Here is a 22640-nt window from a genome sequence, read left to right on the forward strand (position 1 = left end):
GCACTTTTCCATGAAAATAATTTTTGTAGAGATCATAAGCAGTGTGATGTTCTTGAGCACTCTTGCTGTAGATCTTGAGGTTAAAAAAGGATGCTGCAGCCATGTTTTTTCTATCGGCTGATGATGACATAGATGTGTGTCGAAACCGGTCCCAAACCATATTAAACATGTTGTGACATGAATTTGTGCAACAGTTTATTATTGTATTGAATAGGTGGAACATCTCTCTTTTTAGCATTGTGTTACTACACTAGTGTCCAAAAGTTAAGCATAATCACTAAACGAGGGCATACCGCCTGAAAGGAATCTCAGATGGATTGCTGAACAAACGGAAGCTGATTCACACACCATATGTCACGCAACTTGTCCAAAAATATAGGGTCAGAAAGGTTCTGATAGCTAAGGTACAACCTTTGACAACAACTAACAAAACTTGGCAATGTCTTCCACAACAAAATATGCTGTTAATAGGGTGTATGGTTACCCGTAACAGCCACACATGCTTCGCAGGGACGTGGCATGCTCTCTATCAGATGGTCCAAGAGCTCTTGTGGCAGTAGATCCCATTCCTCAGAAAGGGCAATGCGAAGGTCTTGGAGGGTCCTTGGTAGAGGCTGATGGGATGCAATTCCCCTCCCCAATGCATCCCAGGCATGTTCTATAGGATTCAGATCCGCAGACCTCGCTGGCCAGTCCATGCAATGAATGTCTTCCCCAGCCAGAAATTTATCCACCAGAGCAGCGCGGTGCGATCAGACATTATCGTCCATTAAGAGGAAGTCTGGACCAACCGCACCTCTTAAGAGTCGAACATGTGGTCTCACTACCTCATCCCTGTATCTCCAAGCGTTAACAGTGTTCCTCGGACCCTCATGAAGATGTGCAGGTCCGTACGGCCATTCGACATGATGCCGCCCCATACCATGACGCCACCACCACCATACTGGTCCCGATCCACGATGTTCCGGCTAGCCAGTTCTTTCCAGATTAATGTGCGATGGGAATCGCTCTGCAAACTGAAGCGGGATTGATGTGTGAAAGGCACATGCCTCCATTCATGCAGGGTCCAGTTTCGATGTTGACGGCTCCACAGTAAACGGGCCCGTGTCTGTGCTGGAGTGAGTGGGACGCCCACCGCTGGATGTCAGGCAAACAGCCCTGCTGTTCAGAGACTCCGGTACACAGTTTGCTGGGAAACTGAAACCCAATTGTCTTGCAGGTGCACTCCGATTTCGTTGGGCGGTTAAGGCCAGATATTGGTCCTGCTGTGGGGTGGTTACCCTTGGTCGACCTGGTACTGTCCTACAACTAACATCTCCTGTGTCTCAAAATCATCTCCAAAGCCTGGAAATGACACTTTGTGGCACATTCAGGGACGGCGACTTCGGTCTGTGTCTGGCCTACTTCCAGGCGGCCGAGTATTCTACCCTGCAAAACGGGGTCCAAATGGAGTTGTGCCATTATGTTGTCACGTTCACCACGAGGCTACACTCCGCACACTATAACAGGGCAAACATGACTGAGGGAATATGGGGCGCAGGCACTGGCTGTGTTTACCTTGCGGTTACACTGCTAGTCAAAGCAGGGAACCTTCCTTTCCTATGTAGAGCGAACACGTAAGGTTGGTAGGTGCATATGTCGTGCGATTTGCAGTCTATTTCCTATTGCCCTGCTTACTCGTAACTTATGCCTAACTTTTGGAAACTGGTGTATATCATAGGTAATTTACAGAAACTCCCTCAAAAAGTGCCTCAAGTTTACAGCACTTACAATAATGCTTCTACAGGATGTTTAAGAGCCATATTATAACTGTTCAATGGCATGTGAGTCAGCTGCTGAGCCATTGAAGGTTATGCTAAGGAAAAGATCAATCGGATTTACTTGGAAAATACGTCCAGCAGCCGCAGATCAAGTTGTAATATGTCCAATTGTGTCAAATAGCCGGAATAACTCGCTCATTCAAATAAGAAATTGGATGGATATAAAATAAGAACGGAGATTCATAAGCTCAGAACCCCGTGGTCACCGGATATTTACAGTCGTGAGATGTTATTTAAAATATGAACTGAGGCTAGCAAGTAAAATTTACATTTTAAACCATGAAAAAGCAAGTCTACCATATGATATTCAGGTCCAGTAATAACGCGGCGGAGGCCATGATTTAGCGTTATAGGTTAAATGATCAACAAGGCGCTGAAGAAAATAAATCGACTGCATACGTCATGAAGACAAACAAATGGTGAAGTGTTCCTTTGTGCATCTTTCTAATCAGAAGAGATGTTATCTCGGAAGTCATTTCCTCAAATGTCAAAAACATATGGAAGAGAAGTTACAAGTTAACGAACTTAGCCTAAGATATGAAATGCGGACCAATATTATTAATGTAACAATTTTCAAATGAACTTTTGTTTTTATGAACAACTGTATTGTAATGAGGAAAACTGAGATTGAAGGTTGACATGATAGCGATACACACGCCTTAAGGAGTATTTGGAGTAATAGAATTCAAAGGAAATATTGGAAGACGCATTAGGGAGATAACTATATTGCATTTAATAACGATCCCGTATTTGTTGTCAAAATAAGGCAAGTGTTCTGGAATAATAGTGGGAAATTATATAATGCCTATATCACTATACTAATTCTAAGTTTCAGGTCCTTGGACTCATAACGTATGAAGACTATTCCTGTGATATAATGATGAAAGCCAATATGTGGGCATGAAGGATTTAGTGTCCTAACAGGCCCGGGAGATGATGCTAAGATGAATGCCAAACTATGACCGATGGAACGGAGGATTGAGAGCAGTGTTACGTGATCTTCACTGATAAGTACCCAAGATTTCATCTTCTTTACTCTATCTTGTAGATGCATAGTGGTAGAGTAGATCTTATTTTATTTTCATAATGAAGTGATATTAATTGAAACAGCTTGAGTGACCTAAAGTGATCGTCGCAAGTGCCCAGTTATACTCGTGATTACTGTTAAGTCTGATGTGAAGGTATTGAGATCATTTGTCCTATGCGAGATTTAGCTCACAGAATACGCATTTTTACTGTGAGTTACTCAGAATCTCTTTATGTTATGCGAATGTAAGGAGGCGTTGTCTTCATAATTTGAACCATACGAGCACTGCATGAATATTTTCGTAAGGTGATGTGATTTAATGTCTATTTTAAAAAGGTCTTTCTGTGTGATATCATCATGTGCGTACATTGTACAGTTGCATATATTATGTAATATTGGTGCCGTGATGATTGTGATATGTTTGTAATGATGGTAAGGTTCTTTGGACAGACGCTTGTGAATTTCTTGGGGTAAGTAATCGTGAATAAGTGTTGTGCGCTTGAAGTATGATGAATAATATAAGGATAGGGTCGTCGATAAAGTGTTTAATGGTGAAATGTTGTTATAGTAAATGGTTTGTTGAGAATAGGTATTATGAAGCGTAATGAGTAAGTTTTGAGATTTTCAATGAACTTAGGATTGAGAAGTGGATTTAAGCGTTCATCATACAAGTTAAGAATCCGAGACAGGCAAGCAGTAAGGTTGTTATTAATTTTGTTGTGTAACATGTCCGAAGGTTATGAGTAGAGATTGGCGTACGATCATCGAGACACTATTTTGCGGCATGATATGGTATGGATATTGAGTATTTTGAACGAATGATCATTGACAAGAGGTCTTCGATATTAAATAAACATAATATGGATGTAGTAGGATGTCCTATTAATCGAATTATTATCACCTGGTGTAGTGTAAGTTGTGTTCTTTGTGTAGTTGCTTGTAGTATGAATCTTTGTAAATAGTAGACCTTCACAACTCTCTTTCAGGAGGACAGTTCCGGTGACACCAGATGCCGTTAATAATTTTTAGATCTTATTGATTATGTAGTATCAGCTATACATTGTAAATTTTTTTTAGGTGGCGAACGCGAGTTCCTGGCGCATGCTGTTTTATTTCAATTGAATCACTGCTGAATCCAATTATATCTTTTAATACTGTATGATCGCACATTAAAGGATGGTCATGTTGATGACAGGTCACTATTAGGGAACTCAAGTTGATTAGCACTTAAGCAATTTATGAGAAGAACGATAGAATGATAGGGCAGTGAAAGATGAAATCCTGGATAAATGAATGATAGAAACAAGTGAGATGTCTAATATCTTCATTTCATTATTTTATAACGGGTGGACAATTAATAATAATGAATTCATTTCTTTCGAATGAAAATAAGCCTTCAGCAAGTTCCATATTTGTTTTCATCAAGGTAGAATTTTCAATTTAAATTAAGACTTTAATGATGGTGAATTATATATATCAGCCAACAAAGATTTAATTTCATTTATCTGATTATTATCCATCATTCTACGATGTAAACAGTATTGTATTAGCTTATTTATTTATTTATTTATTTATTTATTTATTTACAGAGTTTACGCCCACATTGGAGTACTTAAATCAGACTACAACAAATTTGTCTTCCTTTTCTTCTCCCAAAAAGTCTTGAGTCTGGTTGACCTGGCTGCCCTCTCCGCATCCGTTATAACATATTGTTTCCTCTGTACAGTGGTCAGAGGAAGCCTGATGCATTTATTCTTCAAAATACTTTTCTCGCCTCTTCTTATTCAAATGAGGTATAGTTTAGTCTTGCATAGTCTGTTGAACAATAATTATTTATTATAATAATAAGGATCTTGCGTTAAATTGCATAGATAATCATCGAATGTCCATGCCCTGAGTGGAGACTTATGCATCACCGTTGACTCCGGCTGAGGCTTAATTACAACACCTACGAACCTTTAATATCCCCGGGCAATGGGCAGTTAAAATATCATACGTGAAACAACACACAAGTCAATATGACATCGTTTTTTTATTTACAGTAGAAATCTGTTTATCTACCCCAAATGGGACCAAGACTCCATTCATACCATTCAGCAATTTCTCCAGATCTTCTGCAGTCTCAGATAAAATAACAATATCATTGGCAAATCTCAGAGTTTTGATTTTCCCTCCTTGGATTGTGATTCCCTTTCCAGATTCCTCTCTGATTTCCTTTACTGAAAATCCGGAATATAAGTTAAAAACAAGATAACACAGTTTATGTATATTTTATTGTACATTTCATATACAGTAAAACCTTGTTAATTCGAAGTCGTTCGGACGCAAAAATAGGACTTTGAATTACATGATTTCGAATTAACCGCCGACATATACTTCGGAAATGCCAACCCTTGCGGCCTCACTATACATTCTAAGACCCGTTACTGCATGCAATTAACCTTGATTCACAGTTTAAAGCTCTCACATGTCATGGAAAATAACTATTTTCAAATGTATCCAGCAAGATGCATTTAAAAGTATTCAAATAATGCACTTGGATAACTCACCAGCAAACATAACCTCAAGCAATGAAATCAAACGAAAGAAAACATGCATCAAAGATGAGGAGAAATCTATACTGGCTAACCTGTGCAAGTGCTTTATTCATTGGATTACTGTACTGTATGCATTTTAGATGCCTTGTGCTTGCACGGAATGTACCCGATGCCCTTAAAACATCGCGGCTTATCGAACTTTCATATGACGAGGGGAGAAAGTCTCTCGCTTCCGTCCCCATTACAACAGTACAGTGACTATATACTTGTACGATCTCCCACCATGGCACTTCTAAGACCCATTAATGCAAGCAATCACCTTGATTCTCAGTTAAAACTTTTCAAATGCAATGGAGAACACTATTTCAGAAATTTATCTAACAAGATGCATTTACATTATTCAAATAATGCTCTTGTATAAAACAATGACAAACATAACCTCACGCAACGAAAGGAAGAAAAACGCGATTCAAAGACTAGGAAAAATTATGCTAGCTCGCCTGTACAAATGCTTTATCTTTTGGGTTACTGTACTGTCTGAATTTTTAGATGCCTTGTACTGGCATGGGAAGTGCCCGACGCCCTTAAAAACATTGTGGCTTTTCGAAATTTCCTATGACAGGGGAAGGAAGTCTCTCGCTTCTGTGTGCACTGCATAGCAACACATTACATTTGCCGGCTGGCAATTCTCTCCTTTAAAACCATGTCCGTTTGGCCTCAGCATTTAAAAAGTGGAACAAACAAACAATGCAGTTTTATCGGCATTGACAATATTGTTTGGTGCGTGTGAATTGATTATAGGCTATAAGCCACGCTTTTTCGCCAACTGTCTGCATCACCAGTGTTCGCGGATTCTACCTCACCGCACACTGCCTGCTACATGATATTGGGAATTGTAGCGTTCCTAAAAATGCCGAATACAAAATCATTACGATTCCGCTCGAACATAGCAGATATGAAGCACACTGTATAAATGCCGAAGTAGGTGAAAGTGCGCAAAGTTACCCCTTCACGTTCTGGAAGACGCGTTCTTTCATGACGAGGAGAAATTTTAAATTTAAATTACTCTGTACAATACTATTTTTTTCAAAATGTAAAGGCAGTTTCGAATTAAAAAACTAAATTTCGGTAACGGGATCGACATTCTTCTTCGAATTATGAATTATCCGTATTTCGAATTAAACGATTTAAATAACATGCAAAACCGTACCTCATGATTCCGGGAACGAGAGCTGCTTCAAATTAGGCGAGATTTTGAATTAACCGACTTCGAATTATCGAGGTTCTACTGTACTTTCATACTATGGACAGTACAAAACGAAGACATATCTAAATTCAACAATAAATGCAAATACACTACATAGAATAGTAATTTGACAAATTTACATAATTTCAAATAATAAAGCAGTAGTGAAGAGGAGCTTTGGCCTACAATGGAACATCTAGTCACAGTAAAGAGTTTTTCTCAAGATAAAATTTTTTCGTTTCGAAGTAAACTCACTTTCACTTACCCACGCCTATTTTTTGTAAAACAAGCATAAAAATGTAGCACTTATAAAATGATAATTTTACATCAAGAGGATTTATCTACAAAACAAAAATCTGTAATTCTAAAATGATTTAATTTAATTAAAACTGAAAATCATTTCAGAATATTTGTCTCAGAATTTTTAGACTATTACTTTTAGGTGTGAATTTGATGCAGAAATATTATCTGCATAATCAGTATGGATATTCCGATGGGCAGGGTTTTAGTATATTTATTTACCTATTTATGATTGTGCTGATAGATATTATTTTACTGTGCAGACATGCGAGTTGGTTGCAGTGTGTAGTGACCTGACCATAACTGAACAGCACTCCCAAAGCATTATCAGCAAGAGAAAGTTCATTCGTATAAGCTCCAAGTTCTGTAACATATCTATCCTAAGGTGTCCACAATCATCAGATGGAAATATGCAAGTACTTCCTGTATGAATGTAGGTACATTGTGAATGGAAGAATACATATTCTGATACTGACAAAATTCAAAAGAAAATAGAGAGTGACTGCCCAGAACCAGAGGTAGACACCTCATTTGCAAATAAAGAGTTTTTTATTTGATTTGAAAAAAGGAATAAGGAAGATGTTTGTAATAAACGGTGTCAGCAAAAGAAATGTGTGACATTGGTTGGTAGGTAAGTAGGTAGGCAGGCAGGCAGCACAAAAGTGGAAAAGGTACAGTACAATGAAGTGGTTCTGATCAGGTGATATCAATCCAATTATGTACAAAAAATGAGCATGGCATCGTTGCAAGAATTCAGAAGCTGTTGATCTAAAATAACAATGAGTTGTAGCACGCAACACCAACAAAATGTCAGTCAGCAGAAGTTTATTACGTGAAATGAAGTAAGAATTATTGTATTTACAACAATGAATAAAATTTTGTTACAGTCTTAATTTATAAATTTCATAAAAAGAGTACAATACATTCAATTCTAACAGCAGGAATATACAAAACATTTGAATTAAAAATACTTTTCAAAGAAATCTAAATAACTCGAGTTCCAAGTACTATTATGGTACTATGAACATGCAGGATGATCTGTTGAACATCAATCATTTATGTCATTAAATTTATATTTACCATGCCTTATTTTTCCACATTAACTAATGTGGTGTAGAGGAGCGTGAGGTAAAAAAATGAAGGATCGGACTAGGAGAAGGAAAAAGTAAGTGCAGAATTAAAAGGAAATGATTTTGCGGTCATAAAATTTCCTACCAAAAAAAGGGGGTTGAATTTTATATACTCACATGATCAGTTTAAGCCTACAAAATTTCAGTATAATAATTCGATATGCATAGTGTCAAACCAGTATTACTGTATTTACGCGAATAATACCCGCCACCGAATAATCCTCGTGCCCTGACTTTAGGAAGTCTCATTTTGAAATTAAAAAAAAAAAAAAATGCCAACATTGACGCAAATAAAACCCACACCCCAATTTCGTGCCTCAAATTTTAAAAATAAATATGCAGGGATTATTCGCATAAACATGGTAAGTATGGTTATACTAAATGACGAGTAGTATTTAAAATGTTTGTAAGAGAGTAAAAATATCACAACTTGTCACTTCTCCAATTCAAGTACTTTGGGGTTACAGAACTGAATTTCTTGTACTTCTTTTTATGAATTTTATAAATTAAGACTGTAATAAAAGCTGATTAACAATGGACCAGGTGAACAAAATGATTTGGAAATGAGAATTATTGGAATCTTCTACAAGTCTTTATAAAAGAGTGCAACTGGTATATGCCAGACAGTCTTGAGTGCATCGATCACGAGTCAAAGTAAGCAGTACAAAAATGACACGAATACGTGATGAGTCCATCAGATGGCTATGCGGAGCTCAACAAGGGATACTAGGTGTAGACTGTTCTGGAATGACACTGCACAGTAAGGAGCCGTGCAGATAACAGCGGTTTGATGTATCTGAGTGCAGCGTGATCACCCAAGTGTGTGTGTTTGTTTTGATCATGAGTAAAAACTGTGTTGAGTAGAAGCTTAAGGGGAATTGGAAAGCCCTATACCAATAATATTATTCTTAATTTACTCCCTATTATTTCAGAAACCACTGCAGATTCGGATATGAAACTTTTACTGGACATTCTGGAATATGTTCTTATTTTATTGAAGGAAATTTATTGGACTGCAGTCACCGGTTTAGGAAATACTGATTTTTAACAATAGGAATCATTTTTTAATCATTTGTTTGTGCTTTCTCTGAAGTAAATTTGGTTATACATAATATTATGTATTCATAGTTCAGCAGTCTCATTATAGGCATGTTATAACTTCCTGAGAATTTTAATACTCTACTCCAAGTGGTTCTTGACATATGAGGAAGAATGTGACTAAAAATGTAAATGTTCAAAAACGGAATTTAAAGTTTGAAATGACTGAAAATTAGTGAAAATGTGGTGTTTTGTCTTCTAACTTATTCAACAGATCAGAAAGAAATATTTTTTTTGCTAGTTGCTTTATGTCGCTCCGACAGATCTTATGGCGACTATGGGATAGGAAAGGTCTATGAGTGGGAAGGAAGTGACCGTGGCCTTAATTTACAGCCCCAGCATTTGCCCGGTGTGAAAATGGGAAACCACGGAAAATCATTTTCAGGGCTGACAGTGGGGTTCGAACCCACTATCTTCCGAATGCAAGCTCACAGCTGTGCACCCCTAACTGCAAGGCCAACTCGCCTGGTAAAGAAAATTTTAAAAATAGGTCAACACAACGAAAAGGGGATGCCATGACATTACATAAGAATAAACCTAATGGGACATGGGGCCCAGAGAAACAGAGGATAACCCCATACTACTTTGTGACTACAGAAGGAAAGAAAATTAACAGCCAAAAAGTTAACAGTTCAATTTTGGAAATCATAGTCACAAAAAAACTTATGTTTCTTGAAAACCCTTCTTTTAACATTGTTGAATGACTGTAGCTGAGTACTGTTGAAGCTTACTCAAAATACAGGTACCAATAAAAAAGCAAATGTTTATATTCTAAACAACAGCTATATTGGTTTCTACAGTGCTATCAATAGGCATTACATAAATTCTCCTTTCTATTGCAACAAACCACAACCTTCTACATTAAAAATTATCGAATTTATTTCACCTTGAAGTAATGATTGCAATATGTTTAATATTTTCGACCTGTGCAGACAGTATTTAAAAAAAAATACAAATAACACACGTTCCAGGCAAATTTTAAACTAATTTATACATAATGTTGTTCAGAAAATGGCTCATTTTAACTTGGGATAAAATGCAAAAGAGAAAAAATTTACCGAAAATTGTCTTCTAACTCCCCTTAACCCTTTCCCGCCCGCATTTTCACTCTGCTTATCCCCAGGTTTCAACCTATTATTTAGCAAAAACTGAAACAGACCGTATTGTTTCAGAAAAAGTTAAATACAGTAAAAACTATTGATCACAATGAATTCAAATTTTCAATAACATTAGAAAATATACCACCACATCCATTTCTCTGTTTATTCAGTTATAATGTGTTTTTCAACCCCCCATCCTCATGATACTCGACACAGAGACAGTCTGCATTTGTCACATTCCCATGTTGTCTGTATCCCTCAAAACCAATAATCATGTGATTTTGGAAGTGGAATGATGCCCATTGTATATAAGATTTTATTTCATCTGGGCAAGTGTCTTCCCATTCTGTTTTTATCTTACCGGAATGCGACTGTTTGAAGGCTGCATTGTTATATGCGCAATAGGCTATGTCACTGAATAATTTTTCTCCTCCTAACATACGTAAAAAACAGTCTCTTTCCCCTAATACTCTTTCCGAATTATGCGCAGGTTCAACACCATCCATTTAATCATTCTGAGTAACGAAACGTAATATTTGTGTTACCTGAATTGCCGTGGCATCGCCATCAGGTCCGATTTATCGATATTCGTTTTCATTCATATCACTGTTATCACTAAAATTATATTCGTTGATATATTATTCACTCATTAAAAATTCACCTGCACCCCTACTCAAGGATTCTGTGTCACTTTTTTTCGCCCATATTCAAGCTCAGTTTCAATATACGCGATATTCAATCCCGCCATGTTTACGAACGAAACAGCTGACCCGCGCTTGCGGAAGTTCAAGACCGTTGCCTAGGCAATGTCAAGACAGATTATCTCTCTTCCTTTATTTCCTAAGACTTGTAGATTGAACTGCATGTTCATAAATGCCTTATAAACACTTCACTGATGAGAAAAATAAACTATCGCACAGATCGCAGACGAATGCAAATAATGCAGCCGGGCGCTTTCGGGCGCTAAGGACCTGAAGGCTAAATGAACAGTCGGGCGCTAAGGGCCGGAAAGGGATAAGTGAACTTGTGATTATAACACTGTAAATTGCAGTACAATAAATTCAGTGGAGAGTAGAACACGCCACACCTCTACATAGTTATTTTAGTTATAAGGACCCTAATAACCTGCCACATTACTTTGAGTCTTTTTTGTGAAAGTTATTGACATTATTACCTAAAACAAAGACTTAAAAAGAGTATTCAGAAAGTATTTTACCCTACTGAAATGAGATCTCAAAAATGAAGTTCCATGACCTGCCACATTTACGAATACAGATTGAGGGTAAGTGCCCAGTCATCCAGGCTGACATGCAGTACCAAGATGTATATTGAGAAACCAGAGGGGGTCATATTGGACACATTACATGAATAACTATGAAGCTGGATTTTTCATTCACTACAATAATTAATTACAATACAGTATAATAAACTGTAGAATCACTGTAAAAATATTATTGTTCAAAACAGGAGCATTTCCACTTACTTTAAGATTAACTGGTACTCTAAAGTCTTCAGAAAACTGAGGCAATCTTGTAAATAGCAGCTGGACCATATCCTTCAGACAGTGTTCCGATGTCCGACGAAGTAATTCTGCACAATCACCAAAGAGACAAAGAAAAAAATTATTTTGGGAATAATTAATATAAAAGAAGAGAAAAGAGTCAAATGAAGCCATATTTACCAGTCAATCTTAAATAAACTTAACATTCAATCAATATCACAGCATATAGAAATATGTACGGTTCTCTTCATTTGAATCCCTATTCCATAAAATGTAACAGATATTTTATATATATATTGTGAACTTCAGAGCGTGATTTAAAAAAAAGTATAGTGAATCACTAATGGCTGATTTGAAAATCATTACCAAAAGTGCTCCTCTGTTATCAGTTGGGAGCAGAATAGAGCATCACAAAGGCCATGCCAAGCGACATAAAATCAGATGTTTGTAATGCAACATCACATGATTGTAAGTAATATGAGGTATTAGGAGCATTACTTAGTACAGTGTGAGCTGTAATTAAGACGCGGATGCAATTTCCGTGCATTTTTGTTTAAAGAGCTAGGAAACAATAAAATTTCAAACGAGCCATAAAAATAATGTAAATGACCTTAAAATTGGAAAGAATGGAATGGGAAAAAGTGCAAAAGGGGATTCACAACTTTGCCGCATTACAAAAATTTACAACCACTTGCAAATTTTGGGTCTGCCGTTAAAGAAATCACCAAGAACACTTTTACGAAGAGCTCAATTATAGTTTTCAATGCAATGGACTTAATTGTTTATTACATATTCGTTATGCATTATGCATGTTTTGTTCTATTTCAATGGCTTCTTCAGAGAATTACTTAGATTCTTTAGATCAACATTATAAATATTTTTAAAAGATAACACAATGTACTTACACATTGATAAAGTTCAAATTCTTTACAGCAAATTTAAAATGCAATAGTCCTTCAACATCCTTTCTTAAGTTTCAATTTTTTTTGCTAGTTGCTTTACGTCGCACCGATACAGATAGGTCTTATGGCGATGATGGGACAGGAAAGGGCTAGGAGTGGGAAGGAAGCAGCCGTGGCCTTAAGGTACAGCCCCAGCATTTGCCTGGTGTGAAAATGGGAAACCACGGAAAACCATCTTCAGGGCTGCCAACAGCACGGTTTTCAATTTGTTTTAAAGACTTTTTTAATTTTTATTTTTTTACAATTTGCTTAACGTCGCACCGACACAGATAGGTCTTATGGTAATGATGGGATAGGGAAATGCTAGGAGTGGGAAGGAAGCGACCGTGGCCTTAATGTACACCCACAGCAACTGCTTGGTGTGAAAATGGGAAACGCACGTAAAACCATCTTCAGGGTTGCCGTGCCGACAGTGGGGTACGAACCCACTCTCTTCCAAATGCAAGCTGATAGCTATGCGACTCAATCCACGCGGCTACCTGCTCGGTAAAGGACTTTTTAATTTGAAAAACTGCTGATTTCACAGAGGCATATATGATTGAATTTTATTGGTGTACATGTTATCACCGAGTATTAACATGTATGATGCATAATGATTATGTCATAAATAGTATTGATTGGCTGATTGAATATTAGCTTTATTTAAGAATAATTTAGGTTACTCCTGTTAAAATGTACAATAGCAAGAAAGAGCCAAACAATGCTTATAAAAATGTTTTTCTTATGATACCCCAAATGTTTACTGGGTAGTAGAAAACACATTCATACTTAAGTAACTGGATACAGACATACTAGAAACTGCCATGGCCTTAATTAAGGTACAGCCCCAGCATTTGCCTGATATGAAAAATGGGAAACTACGGAAAATAATCTTCAGGGCTGTTGGCAGTGGTATTCGAACCCATTATCTCCCAGATGCAAGCTCACAGCTGTGTGTCCCTAATCGCACGGCCAACTTGCCTGGTAGAAAGAGAAGAAAAACAGCTGAGAAGATTAGTCGCACTGGCCTTGTAATCTGCAGGCTTTTGGGCTGAGCAGTGGTTACTAGGTAGGCCTAGGACCATAAGGGCTATAGCGCCATGAGGTAAGGTGTTACTACCTACTGCATTGCAGGAGTGTACTAAAAATGATAATGAGGTTAAAGGAAAGCAAGGAAAATGAACAATAAAAACTGGAGACGGAAGTACTGAAGTCGTATGGATTTCTAAGTACTTAAGAAATTAATTAATGGAGAAAGCAAGACTAGATACAGAAATATGGAGAGAAAAAACACAGCTTCAGGGTATTTTCCATCACAGAGTACAGATATACTATGGAATAAAGATATTCCCCCCCAAAAAAAGGCTAATGAATTAAGGCACACAGCATGTCGTCATAATTATGTAAGCAATTGGCCAGTAACAAAGACAGATGAAATTCAAATAGAGCAGATGAAAGAAAATTTCTGAAAAGTAGGCGACAGAAGATCATCATTAGTCACTCTGCTCACTGTTGAGCATTCTGACCTCATTTAAAGATCATTTTACTATTGCATCCCTGACATGTCATCCCCACCCAGTGGTCTTCAGCTATTTTTAATATAATCTGAAGAGGCAGGCCGGTGATCATCTTCTTTGGTCTAAGCAAGATGGCGGAGAGCTCAGTCATAGTGTAAAGTGTGTGTCAAGGCTAACTCGTAAATCTGCAAGATAACAGCAACTAAGTGCCATTCGCGACCTAATCTCCATAGTTTTAATAATCACCGTCCAAGACTGACAAAAATCATGACGCTACGGGATGTAGTTCAAAAGGTATCGGCAATTGAAGATGCGATGCAGCATTTTCGCGCCCAACTCAAGGAGGCGACCAGCAGCGCCAACCGGGAGGAGAAACTACAGCGGCTGGAGGAGGAGTTCTGTGCGTTTCAAGGGAAAGTGTCTGGTGAACTGAAAGACATAAAAAACAATATTTTAAAAATAGAGGAAAAGCCTGACAAGCAAAGAGAACGGATGGACGAAGCGGAACAATACAGCCGCCGAAACTGTCTAATTTTGCATGGCGTCCCGGAAGCACCAGGTGAAAACGTGTACGCTAAAGTATTATCAACTATTAAAGAAAAACTGGATATCGAGCTTAATATGTCAGACATTGACCGTTGCCATCGCCTAGGTGTTCCGAAGCGAACAACGGCTGATGTGGTTGCCACGGGTAAACGCCCACTGATTATTAAGTTCCTGCGGTACCAGGTTCGTGACCGCATTTGGAGAGCTAAACGTCGGCTAAAAGGCACGCACCTTCTCCTGACGGAATCGCTCACGGGTACCAGGAAAAACATTTTAAATCGTGCACGAGATCACTTTGGCTTAAATCGTGTCTGGAGCCAGGACGGTCGCATTGTTGTGCTATGTGACAATGGACGAAAGGTGTTAATTACTACAATGGTACAACTTGTTAGTTTAATGTAAAACACGAGTGAGCATTGATACGGACTCATTACTGAGATGGCATTAATGGATAATGTTGTGGTTTTAAGTAAATGTGCATGTATGTGTGTGAGTGAATGTGATTGTGCCCCTGGAAGTACTTGCGGTGAAAACAAGGTGAGTAAGCAGAAGTCTTTTCTAGATAATGGCTAGTCACAAAACAAGTGCTATTTCTACTGATTGTAGTGACCTTGATGTCAGTGACCCGCTCCCACCCCCTCCCCAGTCGCCCCCTTCACCCTACCCCTCAACAGCGTCAGTGGGAAACATTCTCAGGGAAAGTCTTTCAAGATATCGGCGAGCCCTACAGTGTTGTCATATTAACGCGCAATCGTTAATGGCTCACATTGACGAAATACAATCCCTCTTTCATAATAGTAATACCTTGCACTGCATATGTGTAACTGAGACTTGGTTACAACCCTCACTAAACTCAGGCCTGGTTGAATTAAATAACATCACTTTACACCGTCTAGACCGAAGAAAACGTATAGGGGGAGGGTGTGCTATATACTGTCGTAATGACCTCAAAAGTAAAATAGTGGCTACTTCAGACCAGACAATTCCCAGTCGACCTGAGTTTATGTTTATAGAAGTTTTGGCTAACAATCAAAAAGTACTGATCGGAGTAGTTTATAAACCCCCAGACGTAAGACATATATCGGACCTTGAAATTTGCTTAGCCAAGTTAATTCCACTGTACGAAAATATAATTATACTTGGAGATTTTAATACAAATCTGCTGACTGCGACAAACGACTCATTGCATTTACAAAATATGTTCTTTAGCTTAGACCTGAACATCCTACCTCTAAATGCTACTAACCATCTACATACAGTAAACCGGACGACTCATACTTTGATTGACTTGATCATAACTAACAATACTCAGAAAGTTTTAAATCACGGACAGCTTGCAGTGCCAGGTATTTCTACTCATGATCTAATATATTTCTGCTATTCATTAAAGATGCCAAAATATGAGACTAAATATATAACACGCAGGGATATAAAAAATCTGGACAAGGAAAGAATACGACACGAAGCATATTATCTGCCGTGGAACGATATTTTACACATGGATGATATTGACGTAAAAATAAATAAACTATCTGATCTGGTGTTAGAACTGTATGACAGATTTGCTCCCAAGAAAGAGATTCGGGTGACTCGACCACCTTCTCCGTGGTTGACTAGTGAGGTTAAATCAGAAATGGCAAAGCGTGACTCATGGTACAGAAGGTTTTAACGAACGGGTAATGCTAATGACTTTGAAAATTACCGTGTTCTCCCCAACAGGGTTAAACAGTTAATCAGAAACAGTAAATGTAAACACATGTCAAGTATCGAAATGCAAGAACTCGACAGAAATATGGAAACAATTACGAACGATGGGTATAGGTCGAAAGTTACTAAGGCAGGCGCCGAATGTATCCCTTGAGGACTTAAATTTACACTTCACGTCGGCCGAATCCACTGTAAGAGCAAATAATAATAATAATAATAATAATAATAATAATAATAATAATAATAATAATAATAATTTTTGTAACTGTACAAGTAATAATAATAATTTTTATAACAGTAATAATAATAATAATAATAATAATAATAATAATAATAATAATAATAATTTTATGCCAATTCAAGATACATTTGTGTTTAAAGAGCTTGGTATAAATGACGTAAAACGAGTTATGTATTCTCTCAGATCAAATGCTGCTGGACATGATGGCATACCTCTGTCTTTCTACAAATACATCATTGGCGCCATTCTGCCGATCGTAACACATTATTAACTACTGTTTAACCCAAGGAATTTTCCCTACGGCGTGGAAGGATGCCCTCGTCATCCCAATCCCAAAAAAGGATGGACCCAGTATTCCTTCAGATTACCGACCAGTTTCTATCCTACCACCCTTGTCCAAAGTGCTGGAACGCCTGGTACATGAACAAATCCTTACGTACTTACATAAATATGCTTTACTCGACTCTTACCAATCAGGCTTTAAGAAAAAACATAGTACCATGACAGCTCTGCTGAAAGTGACAGATGACATTAGATATGCAATGGACAACAAACAAGTGACAATACTTACTCTTTTAGATTTCAGTAGCACATTTGATACTGTCGATCCTAGGTTGCTTCTTTCCAAATTACAGTCCTTAAACTTTAGCCAGAAAGTGCTGGAATTTTTCTATTCTTACCTCACAAACCGCCGGCAGTGTGTGGTTGCAAATAATAATAAATCAACGTGGCGAACAAAAAAAATTGGTGTTCCACAAGGGTCAGTCCTAGGCCCTCTCCTATTCACTTTATATATAAATGATATCACCAGATCAATTAAGCACTGCAAGTACCATCTTTATGCTGATGATCTGCAAATTTATTACCACACTAGAACTAATAATATACAACAAGCAATATGTAATGTAAACGCTGACCTTGAACAAATTAATAGCTATGCAATTAAAAACAACCTTAAATTAAACCCCCATAAAACGCAAGCCATTATCATCGGTACATCAAAGAATCTTCACATTTTAAAACAAAATTGCATTCCTCCCGTAACTTTAAATAATACTGTTATACCTTATTGTGAATCAGTTTCTAACCTTGGTGTTATTATAACGTAAACTCTAAACTGGACAACACAAGTTAAGAATATCTGCAAAAAGGTTTATTGTGGCTTGCACCCCTTAAAACGCTTCAGAAATGTACTCCCTCGATCACTGAAAATTCAACTTGTTCGGTCATTATTATTTCCCATTTTTGACTACTGTGATGTAATTCTTAGGGATATAACAAAAGAATTAAGCTTGAAACTACAACGCACTCAAAATGCTTGTCTTAGATATGCTATGGATTTACGGTTTGACACTCGAGTTTCTCCCTACTATAAACAATTATCTTGGTTACGACTAGATGACAGGTGTAAACTACATGCAAATACTCTTGTGTACCAGGTACTTTCGGAAGACATCCCTGCTTATCTCTCCAGCAATTTTCGTCACCTTGGTTCTTTACATCCTCATGATACTCGCTCAGTGTCCCTCCTAGAAATACCTATCCACCGAACAACCACATACCATCGATCATTTACTATCACCGCTTCGGGATGGTGGAATGCTCTTCCCAAAGACATCAAGGATGCTGCATCAAAAAGTATATTTAAAACCTCCTACCAGCAGTTCCTCGTTAAGTGCTTCCAGCAAGGTACAGTACCTGTATGAGTGGAACGAGTGATTGTGTGTGAAAATGATATATTATTGCACAATAAATTAAATATTGGTTTAATATGGTTATGGAATAATAATATGTGTGTGGTTAAGTGTAAGAAAGGGCCAAGAGCCCTAACTTCGCCACAGTAAATAAAGGCTTTATCTATCTATCTATCTATCTATCTATCTATCTATCTATCCATCTACTTGCTGTTTTTCCTCATGGTCTACAGTCTTCAATTTTGTCTTGCAAAATTCTGTCAATGTCTCCTAAAGATGTGGATGAGGAATAGGAGGTAACTTTCACTTACACCGGAAGCTGGTCATTTCTTGATCCTCAGTTTGTTTATAATGGAAACATTTGTTCTTTCCATCCATGGTAAAAGTAGCATCGCCACCAACACCACATCTTGAAGTCATCGATTCGACTTTTGTCACCAGCCTTCACAGTTCAAGTTTAGTACAAGTCAAGTCACGCCAGGAAGGTAGATGTTGCTCTAAAAGATACCTGTCGCATCATTACCGGCTGTCTAAAACCTACTCCGTTGGACAAACTGTACAGTCTTGCTGGTATTGCCCCTCCTGATATCCGTCCAGAGGGTGCAGCAAAAAACGAGAGGAAGAAGAAGCTCACTCTCTGTATGGATACAGGCCAGTTACTCCAAGACTCAAATCAAGGAAAAGCTTCCTCAGAACAACAGAGGCTCGTAACGGGACACCTCAGCAATCCCGAATTGATATGTGGCGCACAAGCTGCACTCGCTCCGAAGAATGGCTAACACCAAGTGAAGAACTACCACCTGGTCACATGGAGAAATGGAGCACTTGGAGATCACTGAACAGATTACGGGCAGAAGTGCGGTTTCAACATCGAGTCCTCATTGTGCGAGTGTGGTGCAATCCAGACGACGCCCCATTTGTTGCAGTGTAGTAGGTACCCTAAAACATGCACAGTACAAGATCTACTGCAGGCAACAGAAAATGCACGGGATGTCGCCAATTTCTGGGCAAAAGTAGTATCGACCTTTTCTTTTATAAGTGTGACTTTGTCTATAATATAATCTATTAGAAACCGAAAATGCTCTAAACAAAGTTCCTCACGACTCGCACGACGAGATCAGAATTGAGGTTAAGAAGAAATTGCCGCTATACATTAACAAGATTAACAACATCATCAACTGTAAAAGCAAAACTGATAATATCCAACTCAGGAAACTCAAAGACAAAATCAAGCATAACAATCTATTAATAACAAAGGCAGACAAAGGTAATACCACAGTCATCATCGACAGAAACGAATACATCAATAAAACTAAACAGTGTTTCTCAGACGACACCTTTCAAATTAAACGAAAAGATCCAACTGCCAGTATCCAAAAAAATCTCAAAACATTACTAAAAAACACCCATTTTCTCCTTAACGAACAAGAAACCACGAAGCTGACCATAATGAACCCCAAACTGTCGTCAGCGAAAGCCTATTCTAAAATCCACAAAGACAAAGTACCCATGAGACCGGTCATAAATTACAGATCAAGCCTGACGTACAAATTATCATGCTTCATACAAACATTTCTCAAGAAACACTACAAATTCTTAGCCAAGAAATCAGTACGAAACTCAATAGAATTCTGCAACATCACCAAAGAACTGAAAATCGAACAACACCACGCTCTAGCATCATATGATATCACTAACATGTACCCCAACATACCCATACAGAAAACGACAAGACTAATAGAATCAAATTTAAGAAATCACAGTAATCTGAGTGTCCTTGAAATAGACGAATTCATTAATTTACTTGAATTTGCCCTCAACAATAATTACTTTAGATTCCACGACACTATCTACAAACAACAAGGCCTTCCCATGGGTTCACCAGCTTCAGGAATACTAGCTGAGATCTACACAGACCACTTAGAGCACTCAGAAATTAGCAAAATTGACAATATATCATTCTGGTGCAGATTTGTAGACGATATCTTCGTTGTTATAGACTGCAGGTTTACAAACGAAAACAACATACTCGAACAGCTAAACAAAATAGATCCACACATAAAATTTACGATGGAAACCGAGAAAAATCACACTCTGAATTATCGTGATTTATCCATCACCAAAACAGAAGACCACTTGACATACAAAATCTATAGAAAACCTACACAAACCTCCAATACCATAAAAATAGATTCCACTCACCCCAATGCACACAAGAAGGCAGCATACTACAGTATGATATACAGAGCTTTCAACATTCCCCTATCCCCAAAAGAATTAAACAAGGAACTAAACCTAATTCACGGAATAGCGGAGCATAACGGATACAGCAGAAACATTATAAACAATATCATTCACAAAATAAAACACCAACCGAAATCCACATTAAGTAGAAACAACAAACCTAAGAAAGACTACGCACTTTTTACCTTTAACAACACCCACATCCACCCCATAACTAATATTTTCAAAAGACACAATCTAAAAATAGCTTACAGAACCACACGTAATAATGCTTCCATTTTACATAACACTAAATCTGTCAATGAAAACAACAAATACAGCCACTCAGGAGTGTACCGCATGAAATGCAATGATTGTGAAGCCAGCTACATCGGACGTACCGGCAAATGCTTTTCCATTCGCTACAGCGAACATGTCAATGCCACTAAATATAACAGCTTTTCATCCATAGGGCAACATGTCGAAGAACACAAGCATAAGTTCACTAATATCGAGAACGATATGGAAATTCTAAATATGAACCCCACAGGCCCATTGCTCAACATAATGGAAGATTTTTATATCAATATGGACCAATACGCTAATCCCAACCTCAACTTAAATGAAATCACAGATAAAACTAACATCCTCTTCAACACAGCCATTCCCATTCTAAAAGACACATATTTAAAAAGAATCAGCAGACACAAACCCACACAAAACCCAAAAGACACAACCCACTTCACCCCACCCCCTCCAGAAGCTGCTTTCCCCTCCCCACCACCTCTCAATCTGAACACTACGACAGCAACACGACGCACACGCAACAAGGTGCAGCACACTCCCGGCTACACTTGAAGACATATCCAGCCCACACGTAAGTAACACACACTCCTTAGCACACAAACCATTTAGCAGGCACTCTCTATCAGTTATTCTAATTCCTACTTCCATTTAGCAGGCACTCTCTATCAGTTATTCTAATTCCACTTCCTTTTTCTTTCTCAGATTTTGAATTTACCTGAGCACAAATGCAAGTGTGAAGAGAGGACTCTATCAACTTTTCTTTAATTTCAAAACTTCATCCATAGCATGACATGCCTCAACAAGGAACCTGGAAATTAGTATTTATCAGCATCATACAATAAGAATGAACAACCTACAGAACCTCAGTCGATTACGCTCCCCGCAAAATTGTGGCCCAACAAGGCACCTTGATTGTGTATTCACAACGGTTGGTCTCAGTGCCGACATGCTGCAAAGACGTTTCAACTTAACACCGAAACCTCAGTGATCCTCTATTCTATAGGAACTGTATTTTCAACCTCTGTTATACAATTTTTGGAGTGTGTGGCATTCAAGGGACTCCAGCAAGCCAAGCCCTTTATTGCACCATATGTATATATGTATATTGTTTGACATAATGTTGGCAACAGCACAGATTTTTGAATGGAACTCCAATGAGTCTAAGCCCCATATTGTACCATATGTATATATCTTAAGTAATATTATATTAGAATAAGGCATTCTTGTTAAATTAGTTTTAGTAATGTTTTACGTACTATCGCTATTAAGCAGGTTCACCAACAGCTGATGATGACCTTTTTACAGGTCGAAACCGGTACTGTTTCAATGTAGATAACTTCAAACATTTTGTAATAAAGTATTGATTAGGTGGAAATCTCATTCTTCATACTTCCATTTTTGTCTATAATGTATGTAATTTCAGTAAGAGTATATATGTATACGTATTTATAGTATTAATGCTTCTGATACGAATAAATAAATAAATAAATAAATAAATAAATAAATAAATAAATAAATAAATAAATAAATAAATAAATAAATAAATAAATAAATAAATAAATAAATAAATAAATAAATAAACAGTCCAAGTCTCACAGCCATATAAAAAGACAGAACAATAGATTCAACCAAATGTATCTCATAGTTTTTTATAGTTCTGCTATATCTTAGCAAGTTTAACCCCTGCAGCTCAACTAGGACAATAA

The 22640-nt window shown here is 37.6% G+C and overlaps 1 protein-coding gene across 1 annotated transcript in view; it reads right to left on the minus strand.

Annotated features, from left to right (window-relative positions):
• garz (Sec7 domain-containing protein garz) overlaps window positions 1-22640 on the minus strand; it is a 332880-nt gene that overhangs the window by 280301 nt on the left and 29939 nt on the right. The window contains exon 6 of the mRNA XM_067136362.2: window positions 11742-11848. Within this exon, the coding sequence (XP_066992463.2) occupies window positions 11742-11848 (107 nt within the window). The remainder of the gene's footprint in view (window positions 1-11741; window positions 11849-22640) is intronic.

Source organism: Anabrus simplex, chromosome 1 (genome assembly GCF_040414725.1).
Source record: "Anabrus simplex isolate iqAnaSimp1 chromosome 1, ASM4041472v1, whole genome shotgun sequence".
Lineage (NCBI taxonomy): Eukaryota > Metazoa > Arthropoda > Insecta > Orthoptera > Tettigoniidae > Anabrus > Anabrus simplex.